The sequence below is a fragment of the Pelodiscus sinensis genome, chromosome 17, assembly GCF_049634645.1.
Source record: "Pelodiscus sinensis isolate JC-2024 chromosome 17, ASM4963464v1, whole genome shotgun sequence".
NCBI classification, from domain to species: domain Eukaryota; kingdom Metazoa; phylum Chordata; order Testudines; family Trionychidae; genus Pelodiscus; species Pelodiscus sinensis.
In genome coordinates this window covers 33,500,531-33,523,987 of record NC_134727.1, presented here as the reverse complement: position 1 = coordinate 33,523,987, position 23,457 = coordinate 33,500,531, and the positions used below count along the sequence as shown (strand labels likewise).

The following is a 23,457-nucleotide window of genomic DNA, read 5'->3' as shown; positions in this document are numbered from 1 at the left end:
GCCCCTGGGAATGAGGGCCCAGAGAACCCCCAGAGCACGGCTAAAAGCCACGAGCCATTAGGCAGGAAAAGGGAAAATGGGGGAGATCAGAGAGTTTCTCAAACAGAGGGGGCAGGAGGGTGGCACAGTGGGCTTGTGGGGAATATGAGAGGATGCCAGGGGCCTCAAGTGTGAGCTAGGCCCACAGAAGCAACCCTGAGTGTGACTCCCCACCTAGTATTAAAACACATGTGTTTCTATTGCTTCTGGGTTCAGGGAAAATCTTGACAATGTGACCTGAGTGCACATGAAAGTCTCAGAAATGGTAAAGAAACGCTTCAGAAAGCCTAAAGAAAAGTCCCTCATGTTTCTAACCCAGCCTCCTTGGGTTTTGAGGCCCTGCCTCGTGATTGTGGGGGGCTTGAGCCGGCAGTACTCCGCTTGATAAGAAACTCGTTCTGAGCTCTGACAAACGGGGAGGAAGGTCAGGGACGCAGGCCCCCTGGTGCTCTGGTACTCCCAATTTATGCTCCATTTGACGTGGCTGATCGTTAGACATGCCCTGACATGCACCAGTACAATGGGGAATTCTAGCCGGGTCTTGGCAGCACGCCCACATTGGAAGCGTTACATAATCACAGGCCACTGGTTTGCGCTCAGCGCCTTCCAGGAGAGAATCCTAGAACTGGAAGGGGCCTCGAGAGGTCATCCAGTCCAGTCCCCTGCCCTCACGGCAGGACCAAGCACTGTCTAAAATAGATCATTCCTGACAGGTGTCTGTCTAACCTGAGGTGTTGGTAGGACCAAGCTCAATGCATCTGAGTGCCAGATCCGATCCGATAGGACTTTGTCTTTCTTATGCATCCTATAGATTCGTATTTTAGAACCCTAAGGTAAAAATGTCATCATAAATACGTTGCCTGCAACATACCAAACAAGTGGAGAGATTCCTTTCCATTGGATTTTGTCAGAACAAATGTAGATTAAAAAAAAAAAAAAAAAAAAAACCCAACCAATTCTGCCCCCACAAGTCAGTTCTAAAGGCTGGCTGATTAGAAAGAAAAGTGTACTAAATTACAGTGATAGAGCATCATTCACCCAAAAAGGTCTCCAATTCCTTTATAAACAACTGATCCAGGGCTGTAGGCTGGGATTTAGGTGCTTAAGAGATTCAGGCACCAAATCCTTTAAGCCCATTATGATGCACACAAGGAGTCCCATTGACTTTGACAGGTATGAGAGAGCATTTACAATTCTGTACAACCCTATGTAGCTCATTTCGCTAGCTCATGGAAGGGCCCCTTTTGGCACTGATAGAATTACTATGTGAGAAAAGATCCTTGTGTGAAAGTGTTTGGGGAGCCAGGCCCAATGAAGAGAAGACACTTAAAACACCATTGAATTTCAAAATGTATTCACAGCAAAATTCCACGTGACAGCAATTGAGTGACTTGATGCAATAGCCATGAAAGTCAATGGGAAGACTCCAGTTGTCATCAAAGGCCATTGGCTTAAGCCCTAGGAGAGGCAACAAGGAAGAATTTCACATTCAGGGGGACTGCAGACAACCTCCATGGAAGAGACAGCTTTCAGCTCTAACTCCTGTAGTTGAGCACAGGTATTCAATGAGTATATAATAATTATGCAGCTGCCTGAATCTAGTATTTGTTCTGGTGTGCCAGTTATCACTCACTACAGTCAAGCAAACCCATATTCTCCCCAATGGTAAGACTAACAGTGGATGCGGGGGGTGGGGGAGAAATCAAAGAGGGAAGAGAGAAAATGTCTGTTTATTACCATCAAAGGCAGCTTTCCCAGCTCTAGGATGGCCTTTTTGGATTAAATACTTTCAGTGTACACAGAAGTGACCACTTCTTTTGGGTGCCCAACATAATACACCGAAGGCTTGGTAATTTTTGTAATCAAATCTGCTAAGTACCTACAGATCCCATTGATCTTAACTAGAGCTAGTTGGTCTCCACATTTCTGCAACTCCCCCTTCCACACATCCCTCCTCTCCCCCCCATGGTGATTAAACTGAAGCCACTACAAAAAATTAATAATTGCTTTGAAAGTTTATAGCCCTAACAGCTCTGATTCAGCTCTGGATGACAGAGACCTAGTTATGCCTTCAGTGGCAATAAGCATGACTCCCTTTGCTATTTTCCTTTATTGTTAATTCCGGTCCATTAAGGTTTCAGACACGTAGGAATGCTGATTTATTGCAGTCTCTCTGCAGGGTATAAATACAGAATTAGAAAGAGGGGGAGGGGGAGACTCCTGAGCTTTCCTCAAAAGGGCATGAGAGAAACATCCGTCACTTTCTGAAGACAGCCAACCTTTCAGAGGTTCAACATTGTCAGCTTTGGGACAATCTTTTGAAGAAACACAAAAGCCGGGCCACGGTGAAGGTAAGGTAGAGCAAAATAAAGGGTTTCTCTGGACAAGGTGATGGTACAAATGCTTGCACTGAAACTGTTTAATACAATAAAAGTGGTAAAAAAAGATGGCAAAGGACAGACTGGTTGAAGAGGAGTTAAGATCTCCAATATTCTTGGCTTCCAGCCAATGTCATTTTACTACCAGATCATCAGGGAGCGGGGGGCGGGGGGGGGGGGGGGGACAAGCATTGTGTTTGGGTATTTTAATAAGAAACATTTGAGCTGAGAACTAGTATCACTGTTGGTCAGAGCGGGAGAGAGGCATTTTGCTGTAGTGGCTCCAAAGCATTGTGCAGTGCCCAGGTTACGCTGAGGCCTAACTTTTAATTGCACAAGTCAGTCCCTACTCACAGAGAGTCACACTGATATCAGTGGGCAAGAGTTCATGGTTATCTGCTTGCCAGAGTTAAGGTTGCCAGGTGTCTGGTTTTTTTGTCCAGATAGTCCAGACAAACATGTCTGTTTTTCTCGGATGGAAGGTCACAGGGACATTTAAAGGCGCAGTGACTTTTTTTTTTTGCTCAACAAGTTTGGTCCCCCATTTTGGGGGGTTTTTTTTTGCTCAACCAATATTTTCCCCGCCATGTTTGGGATTTTTTTCTGATGTTGGCCCAAGCAAGTGCTTTTTATGAAGGAACAACATGCCCAGGCATTTGTTATTCCCCACCCCCACTCTCTTTCAGGCTAGTCATATTCTCCCCTGAGACTATCCCAGTCATTTGTAAATCTGCATATGTAAACGTAGGCTATGTTCTCCATTTTACAGTCATTACTGCCCTTGCAAGGTAATGAGTGGAAATTTAAGCCATAAGTAAATAATGGTAGCTCTCAATACCTATTCTTCCCATTTGAGGAGAACACATTGAATGGCCCATCATATTGAGCGTATTTGTAATAAATTAAGGCTGTGGTTCCTCAGTTAGTGGGTTACATCTCTCAGGAGGGCCACAAAAAGATATTAGGGTGGTCACAAGGTGTTGAAAGTTCTGATGCAATCCAAAGATGTGTCTATTCCGGAGAAATGGAACAGTAGTTATTCTAGACTAGCTCCTTCTAGAGCTCATTTAATCTGCAATAATTATTCAGCTCACAAAACAAAGTAATTACTCTGGAATAAACCTATTTGCATTCCAGATCAGAGGGTATGTCTACACTACAGCGCTAATTCGAACTAACTTAGTTCGAATTAGTTAATTCGAACTAAGTTAATTCGAACTAACGCGTCTAGAACTAAAAACTAGTTCGAATTAGCGTTTTGCTAATTCGAACTAGCATGTCCACATTAAGTGGACCCTGAACCAGGCTTAAGGATGGCCGGAAACAGTGCCGGCAGGGCATCAGAGGAGGACTTAGAGCGTGGAGATGCTGTCTCAGGCTAGCCGAGGGCTGCGCTTAAAGGGACCCGACTCCCACCCCGGACAGACAGTTCTCAGGGTTCCCCGCTTGCAAAGCAGTCCTGGCTTGGAGTGCCCGGAGTGCCCACACTGGAATTGCTAGGATAGTCAGTTCCCTTCCCCCATGGAGAAAAGGCCTAAAATAAAGACCAACTCCCTTCCCAGCCTTGCTTATCCTTCAAGGGAAAAAATTCTCTGTTCCAGGTATATAAAAATTATGTAAGCAAAATAAAAAAAGTTTTCGCTCCTTTTCAGGAGTTGTGAAAATGTTTTACTGCTTGGCCTGCGGGCGGGGTGGAGGGGTGGGGGGCACACGAACACTCCTCCTGCCCTACCCCCACCCTGCGAGGAGCACTGGACACTTCAAAGCGCCACGTGCTGCTCACGGGTGGGAGGAGACGTCACATGTTCCTTCTCCCCCAAGTCCTGATTGGCTTGGGAGTGCGGGAGCTGTGTGAAGCTTCCCTCGCCCTGCTCCCACCCTGTGCTAGTGTACGGCACTTTGAAGTGATGTGCGCTCTTCGTGGGGTGGGGAGGAGGGAGGGCGGAAGAAACTTTGCACAGCTCCCCTACCCCCAGGCCAATCAGGGTTTGGGGGTGGGGGAGCGTATGACGTCTCTTCCCACCCTGCGAGCAGTGTGTGGCACTTTAAAGCACTGCATACTGCTCACAGGGTGAAAGGAAGCTAATTGGCTTGAGGGCCAGGGAGCGGCAGGGCCGCTGCAGGCTGAATCCACCCGCTTGGAAGGCCGGATCCAGCCCACGTAGGCCCTTTCGCCTATCCCTGTTCTACAGTATAACTGTCCCTCCCAGCAGACTCCTCCCTTTCCATGTGATGAGAAGCAATCCCATTCCAGGCACATCCCGTTGTCCTGGCACAACTGAACCCTGACTTTGCTTTTAGTTATGATAAGAGGAAGCTGCCTACCAAAGTGGGTGGTCTAGCTGTACAGTTTAAAGAAGTTCTTGAACAAACAGTCTCACAGATGGACGGACGGACAGACAAACTCTCTAAACTATATAGTAGCTCAGTGTGTTAAAAACAGGGTAAAAAAATCACACCCCGTCTGCATAGCTGTGTAGCATGTTGACATAAACCAAACTAATGTGATTTAATTCTGCATGATCCTCATTCAGGAAAGCACTTAAGAACATGCCTAAATCCATTCTTTGTCAGGAAAGTCTCATTAACTTTAATAGGACAAGCACATGCTCAAGTCTTTTCCTGAATTGGGGCCCATAGGTCACCATTTTGCCTATACCCGGAAGGTCAAATTAATCTTGGCAGCCATCGTTAGTGACATGGGGAAGTCAGTGTGTGGAACCTCCTTAAAGCACCCAAATGTCATGGCAACTCAATTTTAAAATGTACTGCAGATGGAGTTAGGCAAAAGGCCCTGAATTCAGATAGGTTGTCTTTACCAGCCCCCTCCTCCTCCAATTCTAGATAATTATAGTAAGTTGATTTCAATGGTTAGTGCTGAAGGGCAAATTCAATCACCGCTAGTTCATTAATTTACAGTCAGGGGACTGACTGACTAGGAGAAATTTGATTCACAAATCACAAACTGACTGCATCGCTATGGCAGATGTTGTCTGTTTTGAAAAGATCATTTACAGCCACAGTGATAAACTAGATGGGTTTAGAACCATCTGGTTGGCATTCTGTCCTCCCTGAACAACAGCGTAAAAAAGTTCTGAAGGACACACTCCTGAGGATCAGTTATCTATTGGCTAGATTCTACTTTGAGCTCCAGCTGGAGTAATCTGAAGTAACTCCACTGGCCTCTATGGAGCAACTCCACGGCTACATCTACACTGGCATGATTTTCCGGAAATGCTTAAAACGGAACAGTTTTCCGTTATAAGTATTTCCAGAAAAAGCACGTTTACATTGGCAGGATGCTTTTCTGGAAAAGCACTTTTTCCGAAAAAGCATCCGTGCCAATGTAGACGCGCTTTTCCGCAAAAAAGCCCCGATCGCCATTTTTGCGATCGGGGCTTTTTTGCGGAAAACACTACTGTGCTGTCTACACTGGCCCTTTTCCGGAACAGTTTTCCCAAAAAAAGGACTTTTGCCCGAACGGGAGCAGCATAGTATTTCCGGAAAAGCGACTGATTCCTTGCAGTAGATCATCAGTGCTTTTCCGGAAATTCATGGGGCCAGTGTAGACAGCTGGCAAGTTATTCCAGAAAAGCGGCTGATTTTCCGGAATAAGTGGCCAGTGTAGACACAGCCCACATGTATTCATGTGAAAACAAGAGCAGAATGAGGTTTGCTACTTAGCTATGGTTGGTAGCGGTTCAGTTAGGGGGGCATATTATCCCTTTGCCCCCACTAAAAGTGCACCCTATCTCCTCTTTACTGTACATTAAGAAACGCCAATTGAGATGGGAACTGAAGGATTCTCCGATTGGAGACATTTTACTATATGGGTGAACATCTGCTTGTCATCAGTTTAATAATGCCTGACTTGACCATGCTAAGTCTATCAGTATGCTGATGGTCACACAAATTCCATAGCATTTCCACTCTGGATTTTTTTTTTTTTAACTGCAGCAGTTGCTCTTTGCCTAGGATCCCATTACTGCCACCATTTCTTACTGGTGTTGTTTAGCAGCACAGCACACAGGGATGGATTACCCAATAGGCAGACTAAGCACGTGCTTAGGGCGCTAGCAAAGCAAGGGCACCAAAAAAAAAAGAGAGATTTTATGGTATAGTATTGGGTTTTTTTAATTATGTATGGGGGCACCATAATCTTTTCAGTGCTTAGGGCCTCTAAAGAGCTTAATCCGGCCCTGACAGCACAGGTCTTTGAGAAAAACAGCTTATTGCTAGAACTTTGCAGGTGTGTGGGGAGGGCGGGGAGAAATGTCTTTTTGCCCCATCTGTAACTGATGGCATGATACAGGACACTGGCACTTAATATTATGGCTGGCCCTAAGGATCCTTGGGTGAAAGATCTGATTTAAAAGCGCCTTTTATTCTTTGAGACTGGGGAAGGGCTGGTTTGGTATTCTTGAGATCAGCACTGGTGCACAAGACAAAACTCACTCCGCTCATGGATGGAAAATCTGAGGGAACACTGATCAGCATCCCACTGAGCTAGGGCCTGTATGTGTCCACACACTCTCTTCCCTTCCCGGAAGATTTACAATCTAACCAGACGTGACAAAGAAAAGGTAGGAGAGCAAAAGAGACAGGATGTGATTTGCAATGATTAAACTGCAGGTCGGTGGCAGATCCCCAGGTTCCTTTGTGCTACTCGAGTGCAAGAGAGACAGTAGCTGCCTGGATCTCCTCTCGGTGGGAACAGAGGCAACGTAACAATCCTAAATAACTCTCTACCTGAAGCCTCTAGCCTCAAGCTTGTTGCAGGCAATATGGAGCAGAGCAGGGGCGTATTGTGCTCTGGCTGTTCCCGGTGAGCAGACAATTCCCTCGGGATCCTTCGCTAGCTGGCATAAATTACTGCAGCCAAAAACTTCAGATGGCTCCAGGATCAAGGAACTGGCACCTGCTCCCTTGTGTTTCTCCCTCATCCCCATCTGCAGCTAGCATCTGAGAGGAGAACACTCCTAGTATTCTCTCACAGACTGGAGGCAATGCACATACAGCTGTTCTTTCTGAGGATCCTGGACACACACCACGATACATTTACCTTTTACACTGTGAAAATGTAAAATACTGGAACTGATCACCCCCCCTCAAATCCCCAAAGCAAAGAGGCTTTGCTCTTGTGGCTGTTTTGCCATTAATACTGTTGCCCTGCCTCATTGATTCCACTCTGCCTTTCCAGTAAAGCATTTATCAAATTAGGATTCTCAGGAAATACAAGGGATCCAGCCATCTATATTTAGCAACAATAACAAAAGAACAGCAGAATCAGCTGACTGGAAGCTGCGAGCCTGAGGCACAGTCCAGTTTGAGACAGCCTAGCTTCTGTCTTGGAAACAAGGAGCGAGAGATGCTGAAAACTGAAGATTAGGAATACCCCCAGCTATAAAGAGAAAAAAACCACCCAGGTAAGGAAAAAAGGAGGGGCCCTCAAAAGCTGGAATTGAAAGATATCCTTTGTCTGGCGTGCTGCTTAAATAGGATCACAGCATTTAGAGCTTGTGAACCTTCAGGGATCTCAAGCAGAGGGGAGACCACATGTGTGTCGGTTCAGTGGGGATTAGTGGCACCTAGCCAGGGGAGTAGGTGTGTCACAGGGCCTGCCGCTGTCACATGGGCACTGCGCGGCTTTCTAGCACCACCAGCTGATGTGCTGTCAGCTGGATTCTGTCTGATTCAGGCAGGTCAGACATGTCTCTGGGAGTGTGCGAGGGAGGGGATGCAGAGGGACCAAAGCCAGGATACGTGGGTCTATACAGCAGCGTGGAGGTGTAATTCCCAGCTCAGGTAGACAGACCCTCGCAGTTCTGCTCAAGCTATCCCCTACTGGACTGGCGGCATAGTGGTCTCCGAGCAGCCCACACAACTCGTTGGGTATGTATATGGGTTATTAGCCTAAGCGGCTGCCCATGCCGCCCCACCCTGCTACTTTTAGGTGGTAGCTGAAGCAGAGTTAGTGCCTCTGTCTACCTGAGCTGGGACTTGCACCTCCCAACTACTGTGTCCATGATCCACAAGTCTGAAATCAACCCAGTGTCATCTGAAGGTTCTCTGGAAATGCATAAGCCGATTGTAGTTTGCTCTGGGAGATGGAGAGAATGGACCATGTATGCAAGAAAGGAAGTTAATGGGAGTTGCAGGTGCCAACCTCTCTGGGCATCAGGCCATTTCTCTGTGTGCCCAAGTACACACCGGGATATTTAAAACACCCACTTTTGGACAGCTGGGCCCTGGTCCTGCTACCACTGACATTGGGAGCAAAATCAGTGTGGGACTGGTTCTATTCAATATCTTCATCAACAGTTTAGATAATGGTACAGAGAGTAGGCTTAGAAAATGTGTGGATGATACCAAGCTGGGAGGGGTTGCAAGTGCTTAGGAGGAGAGGGTTAGAATCCAAAATTATCTGGACAACCTGGAGAAATGGTCTGAGGTAAACAGGATGAAGTTCAAAAAGGGCAAATGCCAATTGCTCCAATTAGGGAGGAACAATCCATTTCATACGTACAGAACGGGATGTGACTGTCTAAGAAGGAGTACTGCAGAAAGGATTTAGGGGTCATAGTGGACCACAAGCTAAATATGAGTCAACAGTGTGACAATGTTGCAAAAAAAAAAACCAAAAACCAAAAAACAAATGTGATTCTGGGACACATTAGCAAAAGTGTCATAAGAAAGACACGAGAAGTCATTCTTCCGCTCAACTATGCACTGATTAGGCCTCAACTGGAGTATTGTGTCCAGTTCTGAGCACCACATTTCAGGAAAGATGTGGAGAAATTGGAGAGGATCCAGAGAAGAGGAACCAAAATGATTAAAGGCCTAGAAAACATGACCTATGAGGGAAGACGGAAAGAATTGGCTTTGTTTAGTCTGGAAAAGAGAGGACTGAGAGGGGACATGATAGCAGCTTTCAAGTTCCCAAAAGGGCGTTACCAGGAGGAGGGAGAAAAATTATCCTCCTCGACCTCTGATGATAGGACAAGAAGCAATGGGTTTATATTGCAGCATGGAGTCAACGTACCTTGCATCGATTTTCTGGGGCAGCTCCACCATGGTAGGTTAATGGGAGAAACACTCTTGTCAACTTTCCTTACTTCTCGCAACAGCAAGGAGTAACAACAATGGGGGTGCACTCAGCATGTGATTCAGCCGGTCTTTAATAGGACCACTAAATCAAACCCCAGAGGATCGATTATAAGTGGAGACTTGGCCTGAGCTAAGCTGCTGCTTATGTCAATCTAACTTACTTCGCTGAGGGCTCTGAGAAAGACACATGTAGCCATCTAAGCGCTGTCCATACCTGTGCTGTATCAGCAAGAGACACGCTCTTGTCGGCATAGAGGATCTTCACCCAACACGCTACAGTGGCACAGCCACATTGGAGCACTCAGGACGATGTATTTCTACTAGCGTACACCTCCCCTAAGACAAAAACCAGGACCAGAGCAGGTGTGAGTACACAGCAGTTTGTACTCTGCATGCTGAGAATGAACCGATTGTTTGCATTTTATACAGGACCAACTTGCCAGTTATTTCCAGCAATAAAGAAAATGATCCGTGCAGATAGATACCTCGTGATGCACACAAGCATACAATGGCGCTGGTACCATTCAGACATGGAGTATTCGCATAGAACTCTGATAAAGGGATCCCGGGAGTGTAAATTCGTAACTCTGCTAGACACTGAAAACCATGGACTCAGAGAGGCTGATTTTATGGCTCATGACAGCCTTTTGTAAGACACCTCCCTGCCTGCTAACCCTTCACCACCATTTTAGTCTCAGAGGGACTGTGACCATGTGAGTTTGTATCTGCAAAAACAGCAAGGAGTCCTGCGGTTCCTAAGGGCACGTCTCCACTATGAAAATATTTAAAAATAACTAAACTGAAAGTAATAACTCCTGAAATAATAAAATCGAAATAGTGTTATTCCCCGAGGAAAGCAGGAGCACAGATTTTGAAATAATCAGCCTATTAACTAAGGCCCAACCCCACACTTTTCTCTCAGGCAACCTTCTCAGCTACACTGTTTCCCCTATTAACTAGAGGCCCAATACTGCACTCTTCTCTCAGGAAAGCCTCCCAGCTACACTGTGCTACACACAACAGGGGAGAGACTGATAAAGGACAGCGGGCAGGAGCCCTCATTAAGCCTCTGCTGATAATCTTGTTCCTCCCAAACTGACCGTGCTATATAATGATATTGTGCAAATGTGTTGATTGTGCAAATGTGTTGATTGTGCATTGTTTTAGAAAGGAACAAAGTTACTGCCAGGGATTTTCAGCTGCCTGAGCTTCTTTACCAAATTGTTTGTCCTTGAGCAAGTCTATGTAATCAGCCAAGTGGTGTATTATGTTCATAAACCATTTCTGAAACCCAGTATTGTTCTAAAGTTCCCAGGAATATTACTGCTTCCTTCTTAACTGGAAGGGAAGGTATTGGTGGGGTGGGCGGGGAGGGGCTGGATGGGAGCGGTCATAATACATTTACAGCAATGCCAATGTTCTCATTACATAGCTGATCATTTGCATATGCTAATCACATACTATTTATTCTTTGCAGCAATGGCACCCCGCATACGACTGACTATATCAAAGCCCCTCCCAACCATCTGTGAAACCCAAGAGGAAATGTTTGAAGATGTAACCAGCAATGCAAAAGGCATTGAATGCTTCTCTATCAAGGCAGATTCTTGCTCCAGTGATGACTACCTTCAGTCTATCTGCCAGTTGGCAAGGCCCACCTTCCCCATGTTTCCTGAAAACCAACACGTGTTCCCAGACAAGAAAGCGTTAGAAAGACTCCAAAGAGCGCCATGGTTCCCAAAGCCAGCAGCGGCACCTCAAGCCATTCCGAAGTGCCAGCTGATCAACATCTTCTCTGGCATGATGCCTTCAGAAAAAGCGAGTCTAGCCCTCAACAGTACGAAGGTATTCTCCTGTCCCGGGGCTGATCCGCTGGAACAGTTGTACGCCCACGCGGAGAAGACCTGGCACAAGGCGGGGTCTGTTTACAAGGAAAGCTTTAGCACGGATGGCTCACAGCATAGCCACTTCAGCCCTTGTGATACCGGAAGGAGGGAGGACACTCATCCCTCCCACTCTCAAGGCAAAAAGAGAGAGACACAAGATCTAGCTGGGTTATTCAGGTTCCCAAGACTTCCCTCTCCAAGACCACTGGAGAGAGAAAATAGCTGCCCAGAACTGAAGTGTCTGAAAAGCAAAAAGCTAACAGCTGTTTCTGAAAATGATCAAACTCGGGAAGAAAACAGGGCCATATTTATTGACGGTAAACGGCTATGGCCACACCCACCCAGAGAGAAACTGCAAGGAAACAAGGTTTTGAGCGGCTCTCTACGAAGACAAGGTGCTATGCTCAGAACATCTGGCAGCACTGAAAAAGAAGAGTGGAAATCTAGCTATAACAGCCCCATGAAGGGAGATGTTCTCCATACACCAAGTTATCCACAGTGCTTTCACGTAGACAAAAAGGCCACGATCCACAGCTGGGTCTCTGAGTGCGAGTGTGCCTGGAAAGGAGCGAAGATTAAAGCTTGCCTGCTTCCTGCCATTGCAGAAATATGAGAGTGTGATGCGAAGGCAGCTGCATTTTTTGCAAGAAATTGGGGCCACTGATGTCTTAAAGTTCTCCCTGCTCCCTGCATTCGCTGTGCAGAGTAGAAGGGTGAAGCGGTATATACATTTACAAATGAATCACAGACTCATAGGATCATAGACCTGGAAGGGATCTCAAAGGGTCATTGAGTCCAGTCCCCTGCCCTCACGGCAGGACCAAGCACCATCTAGATCAGTGTTTCTTAAATTGTGCTCCGGTGTACCGCGAGGCAGTCAGAGGTATCCTGCAGAAAACAACCGAGTTCAAAATGGCCACCCTTAAAGGGGCAGGCAACTTTTTTTTTTTTTTCTCAACAAAAAAATTTTGGTGCTCCTCATTAAAAAAAAAAATATTCTTTGGTGTTCCTCCATCTTAAAAAGTTTAAGAAACACTGATCTAGATCATCCCTGACAGGTGTCTATCTAACCTGCTCTTCAATATCTCCAGTGAGGGAGGTTCCACAGACACATTTGTGATCCATGACATCTCTCACTTCTGTGCAAACTGGCAACACGGCGACTAACAGGGCCAAGCTTTACAATGGAAGGGCTCTGCGGAACGAGCCATTGATTCAGCTCTCAGATCTGCAGGCACTTGTAACAGCTTCTATCCACAGCTCAGCAGCTCCTTTTGCACATGCCTGCTGTGTGCTCCAAGAACAGCTGTGATAATACATGGCTACATCGGTGACGGAGGTATCAATTGGGGAGAAGGGAAACAGCTGGTTAGAAGAGGGCTATGTAATTTGCAGGCACATCAAGGCAATGGCAGTTGACAGCACAGGCCGAAACTGGCACGTCACACTATGTATTCACTCAGCCAGGAAACTCCTGCAGGATGTTTGGACAGCGCCATAATTCTGAGCCACATTGACCCGGCACGAAAAGCAGTCAGCCTCACCGCTAACTTCCCATTTGACAGAGGGTGGGTTAAACGTTTCAGCGAGTAAGTGCTCTACAAACTATACCATCTTGTTGAGAAACTCACTCCGCTAGCATGCAAGGTGGGAAATACAAAAGTCTCCTGGGGCAGAACAGAGCCTCCTCATGCGCACACCAGCGTGGCTTTGTTAACTTCACTAGAAGCATTTTTTATTTATGCTGGCAAGGGAGGATCAGGCACTCCATTTATAGTGGCTTATATAGCCACAAGCCCTTGACTATCTTGTCAGAGCCATCCTTACCCATACACAGAATATGTAGCTGCGTAGGGCACCATAAAATCTGGGGCACCCCAGGTCTTAATGTCCACCACCCCACCTCCTCCTATCCCTGTTCTATGGCTCTGCTTCCTCCAGAGAGACTCTAGTAAACTAAAAGTGACAAAGTCTGCCAAAGCTATTAGGAGAACATTGACCCTATAAGCTTCAGAGGGGTAGCCGTGTTAACTTTGTAACTGGAAAAACTTAAAAAGCAACAAATAATGTAGCAGCACCTTAGGGTATGTCTACACTTGCAGCCCTATTTCAGAATAGGGCTGCAAATGTAGGCATTCGGAATTGCAAATCAAGCCCTGGATTTAAATATCCCGTGCTTGATTTGCATCTTCCCGACGGGGCGCCATTTTTTGAAATTTACAAGCCTGGAATAACTGCCCATGTCTACACGCGGCAGTGAAACGGGCGTTCGAAATAAAGCCCTATTTTGAACTACCCGTTAAACCTTATTTCAGGAGGAATAACAGGTAGTTCGAAATAGGGCTTTATTTCGAACGCCTGTTTCACTGCCACATGTAGACACGGGCAGTTATTCCGGGCTTGTAAATTTCAAAAATGCTTCTCATCCGGGAAGATGCAAATCAAGCGTGGGATATTTAAATCTGGGGCTTGATTTGCAGTTCTGAATGCCTACATTTGCAGCCCTATTCCGAAATAGGCTGCAAGTGTAGACATACCCTATGAGACTAACAAAACAAGATGGTATCATGAGCTTTCGTGGGCACAAGCCACTTCTTCAGATGACCGGAGTTATTAAATAACCAGTTTCTAAACAAATAGTGGATGGGGGAGAGGGGAGAAGGAAAAAGAAGGGGAAAAGAATAGTCAATTAGTGTCCCTGCTACATGAAGACAGAGAAGTTACTAAGTGGTTTTAAGTACTCATTGTTTGTTTGTTTTTATGTCATTAAGATGTGGAATGTAGCCAGCCAGCCAGCCAATGTCTTTGTTCGTACCTCTGAGATAGGAATCAAACTTGTAAATGAAGCTGAGTTCTGAGGCCTCCCTGTGAAGTTGGCTTGTGGAATTGGCCTGAAACAACATGGTGACTTGGGGTTCATCAATGAGTGCCCTGGCAAGTTAAAATGTCCCCCAGCAGGTTTCTGTGTGTTGCCTTTTTGGATATCTGATTTGTGTCCATTGAACCTGTAAAAGAGCCATTCGAATGGCAATGAAGACATTTAATAGGCATTTGCCTACCCCTGATATAAACGATCAGTTTCTGAATTTCCTGTGTGAGTCGACAGGGCTTTAGTTGAAAATTGTATTTACAAATATTTCATTGGTGTGTTGCTGAAGATTATACAACCACATCGCTAAAAAATCATCACCCCTCCGCCCCAGTCTGCCATCGGGCATAGGGGCACCAGTTTAACAGCAGTGTGAAGGGCCCCATAACTCCTAAAGACACTCCTGTGTCTTGGGGTCCTATTATTGTAATTTTGTGAAAATTCTGCTTAGTCATTACTATTAGGGACCCTCGTGAATTTCCAGCAGTCCGTGCACTGGCATTTTCTTCACGGTTCTCCTCCTCTCTGCCTGAATATACAAAAAGGCTGCGTCTAGACTGGCAAAAGGCTGCGTTTAGCTGGCAAAAGCAGCTGCTTTTGCGGAAAGACTTGCCAGCTGTCTACACTGGCTGCTTGAATTTCCGCAAGAACACTGACTTCCTACTGTCTGAAATCAGTGCTCCTTGTGGAAATGCTATGCTGCTCCCGTTCGGGCAAAAGCCCTCTTGCACAAACGCCTTTGTGCAAGAGGGCCAGTGTAGACAATGCGGTATTGTTTTGCGCAAAAAAGCCCCGATCGCGAAAATGGCGATCGGGGCTTTCTTGTGCAAAACCACATCTAGATTGGCACGGATGCTTTTCCGCAAAAAGTGTTTTTGCGGAAAAGCGTCCGTGCCAATCTAGACGCTCTTTTCCGCAAATGCTTTTAATGGAAAACTTGAAGGTAGGACTGCGTATGCAATGGCTTTTAAGCTGCAGAGGAGAAATGGTTTGCGAACAGGTTCTGTAACCACATTGTTCTGTAGAATGAGTAGCGCCGTACAGAGGCAGCCAAGAGCAGGGATTCAAGCAGACAACTGGAAGTGAGAGAATCCAGGTTTGAGGTCCAATTCTGCGAGCAGAGCAGCAGCAGAAGCTAGCCAGTCTGCATGCAAGCCCACCCAGACGTGGGTTTGCGAGCCTATGCGACCACTCGCCGCTAATCGGGGTACGTCACTCCTTTTAGCGTGCTCGCTTGATAAGAGCTACAGCAAGTATGTTTCACGCACCTGGGTGTAATTCCCAGTGCCAAGAAGGGCCGTAGCCATGGGTGGGCCTGAGTGGGCTATGGCCCATCCACTTTGCACTCTAGCTAGGCCATGGGATCATAGCATGGGGCCTTATCCTGCTCTCCCATGGCACTCCAGCCAGGGAGCAGGAGTAGCAGGACTAGAACCTACATTGGAATGGCGCTCCAGGGCAGGAGCGCAGGGCAGGTGGTACAACAGGGCAAACCCTGCCCTCCGGATGCATCCCTGGGTTCCCTGGTCATCATGTCCACCCCCCCCCCCCCCAGGCCGGTTGGGGGGGAAGGCGGTCCCATCCCTCCTGTCCTGCTCCTCCCGCCCCCCATTCTTGCCCACCCATCCAAGTGGGCCCTCCTGGCTATGTCACTGGATCACTGGCAGGGGCACCATTTCAGATTTTGGTGGGGGGGTGACCATGGGTGGCGGGTCCCACCCACTCTCCACCCACAGAATGTAGGTGTTCCAGGGGCGGAGTGTTGCTTTCCCCAGTGCCTGCCCTTCCTGTGCTCTGGGGGTAAGGGGTTCCAACTACTGGCCCCCTAACTGCCCATAAATGTTCACTGCCTCAAAGGGCGAATACCACCATGTGTTACCTTGGGCAAGTCAATTTCCGTGCCTCAGTGCCCTCACGTATCCAGTGGGGCTAATAATGCTGACTTACCTTTGTATGATGTGCTGAGGGAGCCAAGGAGGAAAATGTCTGTGTATGTGCCCTGTAGTAGTATTTTGTGCCTGCAAGGGGCACTGAACCCCACTGTGTATACAGAATCACAGAACCTCAAGAGGTCATCGCGTCCAGTCCCCTGCCCTCACGGCAGGACCAAGCACCATCTAGACCATCCCTGACAGGTGTCTGTCCAACGTGCTCTTAAATATCTCCAGAGATGGAGATTCTACAACCCCCCCAGGCAACTTATTTCAGTGGTTGACCACCCTGGATACAAAGTGATCCGTCTTTTGTTACATCTGTAGTGATACCAGGGTACACGCACGTGTGTGTGTGTGTGTGTGTGCAAGAGAGAGAGAGTGTCTGAGTCATGAATCTGGATTTCCAGTAAGAGTGCACAAGCCATCAGGTCCCCACTAAATTATCCATGTCGGATGCACAAAAGAGGCATAGGAAAAAATCATTGACTCAGTGACTGCATTTTAATGACAAAAGTGATCAGGGATGGCTATTGCTCAGAGAATATTTTAAGAAGAAATATCCAGGCCATTTATGTCAATGCCTTTCTGTTTTAAACCACATTTAATTACAGCTGTTTGTGGTAGGGCAATGGAGATTCATTAGTTACTCAGTGCAGATGAGCATCTAAATGGATGTCAAGGGAACACTAATGACTACCCGAGAGGATTGCAGGGCTTCTTTGTGACTTAGAGGTGAGAAAACCACCACAACAACCAAATCAATGACAGCTTCACCATTTAAAGGGGTGTGAACAGGCTCATTCCACAGCTCACACTCCAGAACCTGTGGAGAAGTACGAAGGAAAACATTGGCAAAATATTACTCGCAGCAAATCGGTTTACAGACAGTTACCAGGAGAACCGCCTGGGTGTGCTGCCAAAGCTTAGAAGAGAAACATTTTTTATTACAAAGATGTAATCATGAAAGATGCCCACAAGCAAAAGCCTGGTTAGAGTAAAGCAAGGGGGCAGATTCTCATCAGCACCTGCTAGTTAGTAGTAATAGAGAGGTAGGTAGTCTGATCTTGCTAAAACAAAAGGAAAAACTATGTTGCACTTTAAAGACTAACAAGATTATACCATCTTGTTAGTCTTTAAAGTGCTACATAGTTTTTCCTTTTGCTAGTTAGTAGGTAAGTTTGCTGATTTGAAGCTGGAGACACCTCATCTTCCTAGTGACCCATCTAGACCCTGAGGCTATGTCTACACTGCAGGCTTTTTGCACAAGAAGCTTCTTTGTTCTTCCACAAAAGCTTCTTGCGCAAGACAGCTCTGAGGGCCATTCACAGAACGGCCATCAGAGCACCTGTGCTTCTTCCAATAGGCTCTTTTTGCACAAGAAATCCCTGTTGAGCGTCCACACACGCTTTTGCGCAAGAACTCGTACGCAAAAAGGAGTTATTCCTTGTAGAAAGAGGTATGCCTATACTGCAAAAAGCCCTCTGTTCTGCCATTCTACTGTCAATTTTCTTGCGCAAAAACGCACTTGAGGTATGGACGTGCTGCGGGTTTTTGTGGAAAAATGGCTGGTTTTGCGCAAAATCCCTGCAGTGTAGCAGTAGCCTAAGGGGGTTTTGGGGGTTTTTTTTGTTTATTTGTTTTGCTTTTGGGGGGGGGGGGTGTTGTTTTGTTGTTGTTTTGTTTTGCACTTCATTACCGCAGCATAAGCTGTTGAGCTGAAAATCTTTTCATATTATTCTCCTAACGTATGTCTCGGCCATATGGAAGGCCTACCTTTGCCCATGGGAGACACGGTTTTGAGGCGTGAAATGCCGTATCATCTCTAGCGTTTACAACTCTCAGAACAATAGTGAATAGCTGGAAGGCTGCCTGCCTGTTTTGTTTCCTCTTTGTGATTCGCTCCCTTCTGTATGTGTTCACTCTTTCCTTGAGGCACCATCTGGACTGAAAGGATACTGTGTCCCTTCTTCCCCTCCATAATTACCCTGCAAGTAAATATTTATGAGGCTGCACGGCCTAGCAAATCTGTGCCTACTGTACGCATCACCAATAGACAAACCTGTTTATGCTTTTGAAAGAGTAAGCAAATAAAATAGTTCAATGAGATTGCTGCAGTACCTGCTTTCAAAGCAGCCATTACCTGGACGACGTGACTGTTTGTAGAATCTGATTCCATGGCAAGTGCAGCCTCCATTTTAAGACACAAAGCCACTGGACAGCCTCACCGTGCCAGAGGCCTGAGAGAGGCCCTGTTAAGCCAAAATTCTCTTGAAATAAACTTAACTGTAAGGGTGAAGGCTTTAAAAACCACAGAGAACGTGGGCCTCGTCACAATAAGAAGGCAGGAGGTGCACGGATAGGAAGGGGGTAGAGCAGTAGAGGAGACACTGTCAGAAGGCAAAGGAGGGAGAGTTGAAGTGGAAAACGTGGGGGGAACCTGCAATACCAAAGGGGGAGGGGCAGAAGATGAGAGAACTCAGTAGAGGACTGACACAAAGAGAACCCTACTGGGAGGCGGAAGAGGCAAAGGGGTGGGAGGAAGAGGGGACAGACTTAACCAAGCTTGTGAAATTGAAAGAGACTGAAGCAGCATTCGCTGACAGAGAAAGCGAGGGCAGAGGGATTTTATTTGTATTGGCTTCAGTCAACCTCAAAAAACTTCCCCCCTTCAGCTTTAGAGAACTCGGTTTTACAAAGCAAAGCACTTTGCCTTATCAGCTGTGTTTCGGTTTTAAACCAGCGTACCTCATTGCAGCTGTAGGGCTACAGGGAGGATAAATTACCGTGGAACAATTTGCCTCAGTAGCGGACAGTGGATTCTCCATCATTTGCCATCTCCAAATCCAGACTAGATGTCCTCCTAAGAGATACGATCGGGCTCAAAGAGCAGTGACTGGCTTCATGCCAGAACCAGTAGGTGAGATTCTCTCGTCTGGGCCATAGAGGTGTTCAGGTTACATGTTCCTAACACTCTACTCTCGGCTGGCCTTAAAATCTAAGTTGCTATTAATGAAACCCAAATTTCTGGATAACACACAGTCAAAACGATGATACAAGGATTCTGGCCTTCGCGATTTCCTAGGTCAGTAGCTGCATCAAACGTCTTGTCCTTTCCAACCGTCCAGGACTCCTCACAATCACAATCCAACCCTTCCAGCTACACTTTGGTTCAATTCTATTTGGTCTATGATCACGAAAAACCTGGGCACAGCCTTCCATTTTGCCTTGTGCTGTGAGCTGGATTTGCTGAAAAACAAACATTGTGGCAAAACAGATAGAAAACAAGTATTTATGAACAGTTTTGTGGCTAGGCTCAGCAGAAAAAGCTAGTATCTATCTAACTGGATGGAGCAGCTGCTAGAGCAATGGAAAGCCAGTGGGTGTCTAGCCAAAGATCCATTGATCTCGAAGACAGGGCGCTGGACTGTAGAGGCAGGCCACAGTTCATGGGCTTATATTATGTTTACAGAAAAATAGTGTAAAATTGTCCGAGATAATCTCTCTCTCGGTTTCAACATCAGGAACTCTGCAATGTTTGCTACTTTTGTATTCATTGGGTCATAGAGATGCAGTTGTGCAACTTTTTAATTGCAAGCATATTTGCAGAAAGTAAACCAGCATTATAAATTAACACCAGCACAAATGCAGATCCCCAGGAGTAAGTGCCCTGGAAGAACCATCAGTGCCATTGTGAAAAACTCTCTCTCTCAAGGCCAGGTCTACACTGGTGGAGAAAATCAATGCAAGATAAGCAACTCCAGCTGTGCGAACTGCGTAGCTGGAGTCGACATACCTTGCATCAGTTTTCTGGGGTGGCCCCGCAATGGGAAGTCAATGGGAAAAACATTCCCATTGACTTCCCTTACTCCTCGCAACAGCGACAGGGCCACCCTCAGGATTTGATCTACTAGCATTTGATTGGGTCTTTACTAGACCTGCTAAATCAAACCCCAGTAGATTGACTGCTAGAGCATGGTGTGGAGGCAAGGACTTAGTCATAGAAAAGAATGTAAGAGCATAAGAAAGGCCCCTCTGGGTCAGATCAAAGGTCTTTCTAGCCCAGTATCCTGTCTTCCACAGTGGCCAATGCCAAATGCCCTAGAGAGAATGAACAAAATAGGTAATTATCAAGTTATCCACAACCTGTTGCCCGGGGCTTGACAAACCCTGGCGAGAGCCACTCGCCAGCCCCGCACCGTGCATGCGCCAGACCGGCACTGCGCATGCGTGAAGCGCCAGTGAATGGGGCGCACAGCACGACTGGCTGAAATCTACTCGCCTGTGGCGGTTTGTCGAGCCCTGCTGTTGCCCATTCCCAGCTTCTGACAAACAGAAGCTAGGGACACCATTCCTACCCATCCTGGCTAATAGCCATTGATAGACCTATCCTATTTTCTGAACCCTGTTAAAGTCACTGATCTTCACAACATCCACTGGCAAGAAGTTCCACAGGTTGATTGTCCATTGTGTAAAGAAATACTTCCTTTAGTTGGTTTTAAACCTGCTAGAAGATTAGTCAAGCAACTGCTAATAGGGAACAGTCAGCAACAATCCCAAGGTGTTTGTGGATAGTTCAGAAAGAAGAAAGGAAACCTCATCAATAAAGTTAAGGTCATCCAATAAAATTAGAATAAAATCAAAACCATGAGAGTAGGAGGTGAATAATCCCATGGTGTGTCTAGCAAATCAGAAAAACACAAAAACCCATTTCTGAACATTTGAATGCTGCCAGCAGGCCGAGGGTGCCAGTTTCCATTAAAAAGCATCAAATTTCTTAAACAATTCTAACACTCCCAGTCATAGTGGCCAACCTGCCAGCAATCCATAGACTGATTCTTGTTCACACAAACCACTCAATTATCAATAAGAAAACACTCATTCAAACAGAAAGAATCAAGCCCCACAGATGCAGAATTTGCAAACAGTGGGGAAAACCCCTCTTGAACTCACAGTTATTTTTCATCTCCAAATAATGCACCCAGCTCTAAGGGTGAGTCACACAGAAAGCACAGCGAACGAGAACGACAGCAAGCATAGAATAAAAACTATTTTTCGAGTTTTTCACAAGTTACTGCTCACATTACATCTTTCAAACAGAGATGAAAGTGATGGAGCCACACGATCAGAATTGTTTGACGAAAAAACCCAGGAACTTTTTCCCTAGTCAGAAAGTAGCAAGAGGCCATTTGCTCAATGAGACACTTTTCTGTGCCCAGATAGATACATCAGAGCAACTGTATGTCTAGACTGCATCCCTCTGCCGACAGAGGGACGCAGTCTAGACATACTCCTAGTGTCACATGGTCAAGGACAAAACAGGCCATTCAGAATAGGACTGGAGTATAATCAATAAATATATAGCACAAGAGATTAATGACCAGTGTTCCCTGTAAGCTGGGTGCTTGTGCAGCTGCTCAAGAGAGATTCAAATGCTGCCCAGCTGATTAGACGAGCACATCTAGGATTTTTGTTTCTACTAATGGTGCACATTCACACATGCTTCTGTGCACATAAAAATTATTCTGCACATGTATCGAAAAAAATCTACACATGGATGGAAAAGATTAGAGAGAATGTTGCTAATGACAATAGAGTAGAATTACAGAATGATCAGTCAACTACACACCTCATTTGGAGTTGGAAGTACACAATCAGGCAGCAGCAGACACAGAACACCCCCCCCCCCCCCCGCCCCGCCACCCCCACAATACAATACAGTACCGTGTTACGCTATTTAAAAATAAAGGGAAAATTTGCATTTTTCTTTGAAATAATGAAGAGGCAAAGATGTACTAACTCAATGTTTAGCTGTAAACTTTTGAATGAACCACCATAATGTTTTGTTCAGAGTTATGAACCACTATTACCGAGGGGCTCATTACGCAGAGATTTAAAACTAACAAGCGCATAACTAAGGCAAAGCAGCACATTAATTAAATTAGCAAAAAAAGAGCTTTTAAAAGATATTCTAATGAGAACTGTGGATGTAGGATAAGAGCAGCAGTGTTTAAGACTACTTTAAGATAGTGGATCTCACCCCGGGTATGTATATTCCTGCATGTATGCATATGTATGCATACATAGAAATCTTCCAGGGGTCTATTAATTCCATTAGTTATTTGCCTACTTTTACTACAGGTGACATCAAAAGCAGTAGTGAAGTCAGTACAAAGTAACATTTCATACAATGTACAGTTGAATTAGTTTATAAGTATATGGTAAAACCCAGAAAGTAAGCCATTTTTCGGTAATTGTGTGCCAATACACTTTTGTATTTTGATGTCTCATTTTGTAAGCTAGTAGTTTTTAAGTAGCTACACTTGATGGGGGGGAACTCATGACAAATCAGACTCCTGAAAGGGGTACGGTAGTCTGGAAAGGTTAAAAGCCACTGCTTTAAGGGAATCCAGCTATTGGCATTAATTTTAAGAGATGACAGGAAGTCCTCCAAACACCCAGTCCATGACTAGCCCTGCAACACCACTCCATGGGATGGAGAACAGCCAGATTCCTCCCACACAAGAATTCTGTTTCTGTAAAGAGGATACCATTGTAGTGTAGGGCCGACCGACCAGCAGGGGAGCCAACAGCCTTGCTCTGGTCCCTGGGCAGGGTGTGTGGAGGGGGGGGGGGCGAGGGATCCCATTAGGGGCAGGGCCTCTGGCAGAAGGGGAGGGCTGGGGCAGCCAGCCCTCTGTGTGCCAGGACCACAACACACCTCCCCAGCCTTCAGAGCCACAAGGGCCCAGGGCAATAGCAGCAGCAGTGGCGGGAAGCCCCTGGCCCTTTTGAATCACCAGGCCCTGGGGCAATTGTCCCCTTTTCTTTCCCCCTCCCAGCAGGCCTGCCTGCCAGGCCCCAGGATGGAGCATGCAGACACAGACCTCAGAGTCCAGGTGCTGGTACTAGGTGTGGGGAGGCAGGGGTGGAGCCTGCAGCATCCCTGGGCTTGAAGTGGTTTCCATTCTATGCAGGGTTTACAGTCCGGTTCAATGGCTCTCAGCAGCCCCCCCACTATTAAAATTGTTCCAGCACCTCTGCCCAGGGTTTGTGGGGGTACGTCTGAGAGGAGGGTATGCCTAGAACTCTGCGCTCCAGCTACTCTAGCCTGAAGAGGAGCCCGCAGGGGCCTGGGAACGTCACTGCCCCATAGTTAGGGGAACTGCTTGTGGTGCAGTGGAGTACTGGGCTTAACGAGATTTCTGAGATCAGAAATTAGAGCAGAAGGAAGAGGGAAGGATGTT

At 46.4% G+C, this 23,457-nt stretch overlaps 1 protein-coding gene across 2 annotated transcripts; it reads left to right on the top strand.

Moving 5' to 3' along the window:
- The first annotated feature begins 2,250 nt into the window (after window positions 1-2,250).
- Window positions 2,251-13,551, top strand: LOC102454690 (uncharacterized). Of its 2 annotated transcripts, none has more exons than XM_006138204.4 (2): window positions 2,251-2,390; window positions 11,002-13,551. In XM_006138204.4, the coding sequence occupies exon 2, from the start codon at window positions 11,004-11,006 to the stop codon at window positions 12,021-12,023; it is 1,020 nt and encodes a 339-aa protein (XP_006138266.2). In that variant the 5' UTR covers window positions 2,251-2,390; window positions 11,002-11,003; the 3' UTR covers window positions 12,024-13,551. The 2 variants fall into 2 exon arrangements, with proteins under 2 accessions (XP_006138266.2, XP_014436615.2); XM_014581129.3 differs by lacking the exon at window positions 2,251-2,390 and adding an exon at window positions 7,720-7,843.
- The last annotated feature ends 9,906 nt before the right edge of the window (window positions 13,552-23,457 follow it).

What these genes read in the sequence shown, in the direction of transcription:
- LOC102454690 (XM_006138204.4), top strand. Translation starts at nt 11,004, where the DNA reads ATGGCACCCCGCATACGACTGACTATATCAAAGCCCCTCCCAACCATC.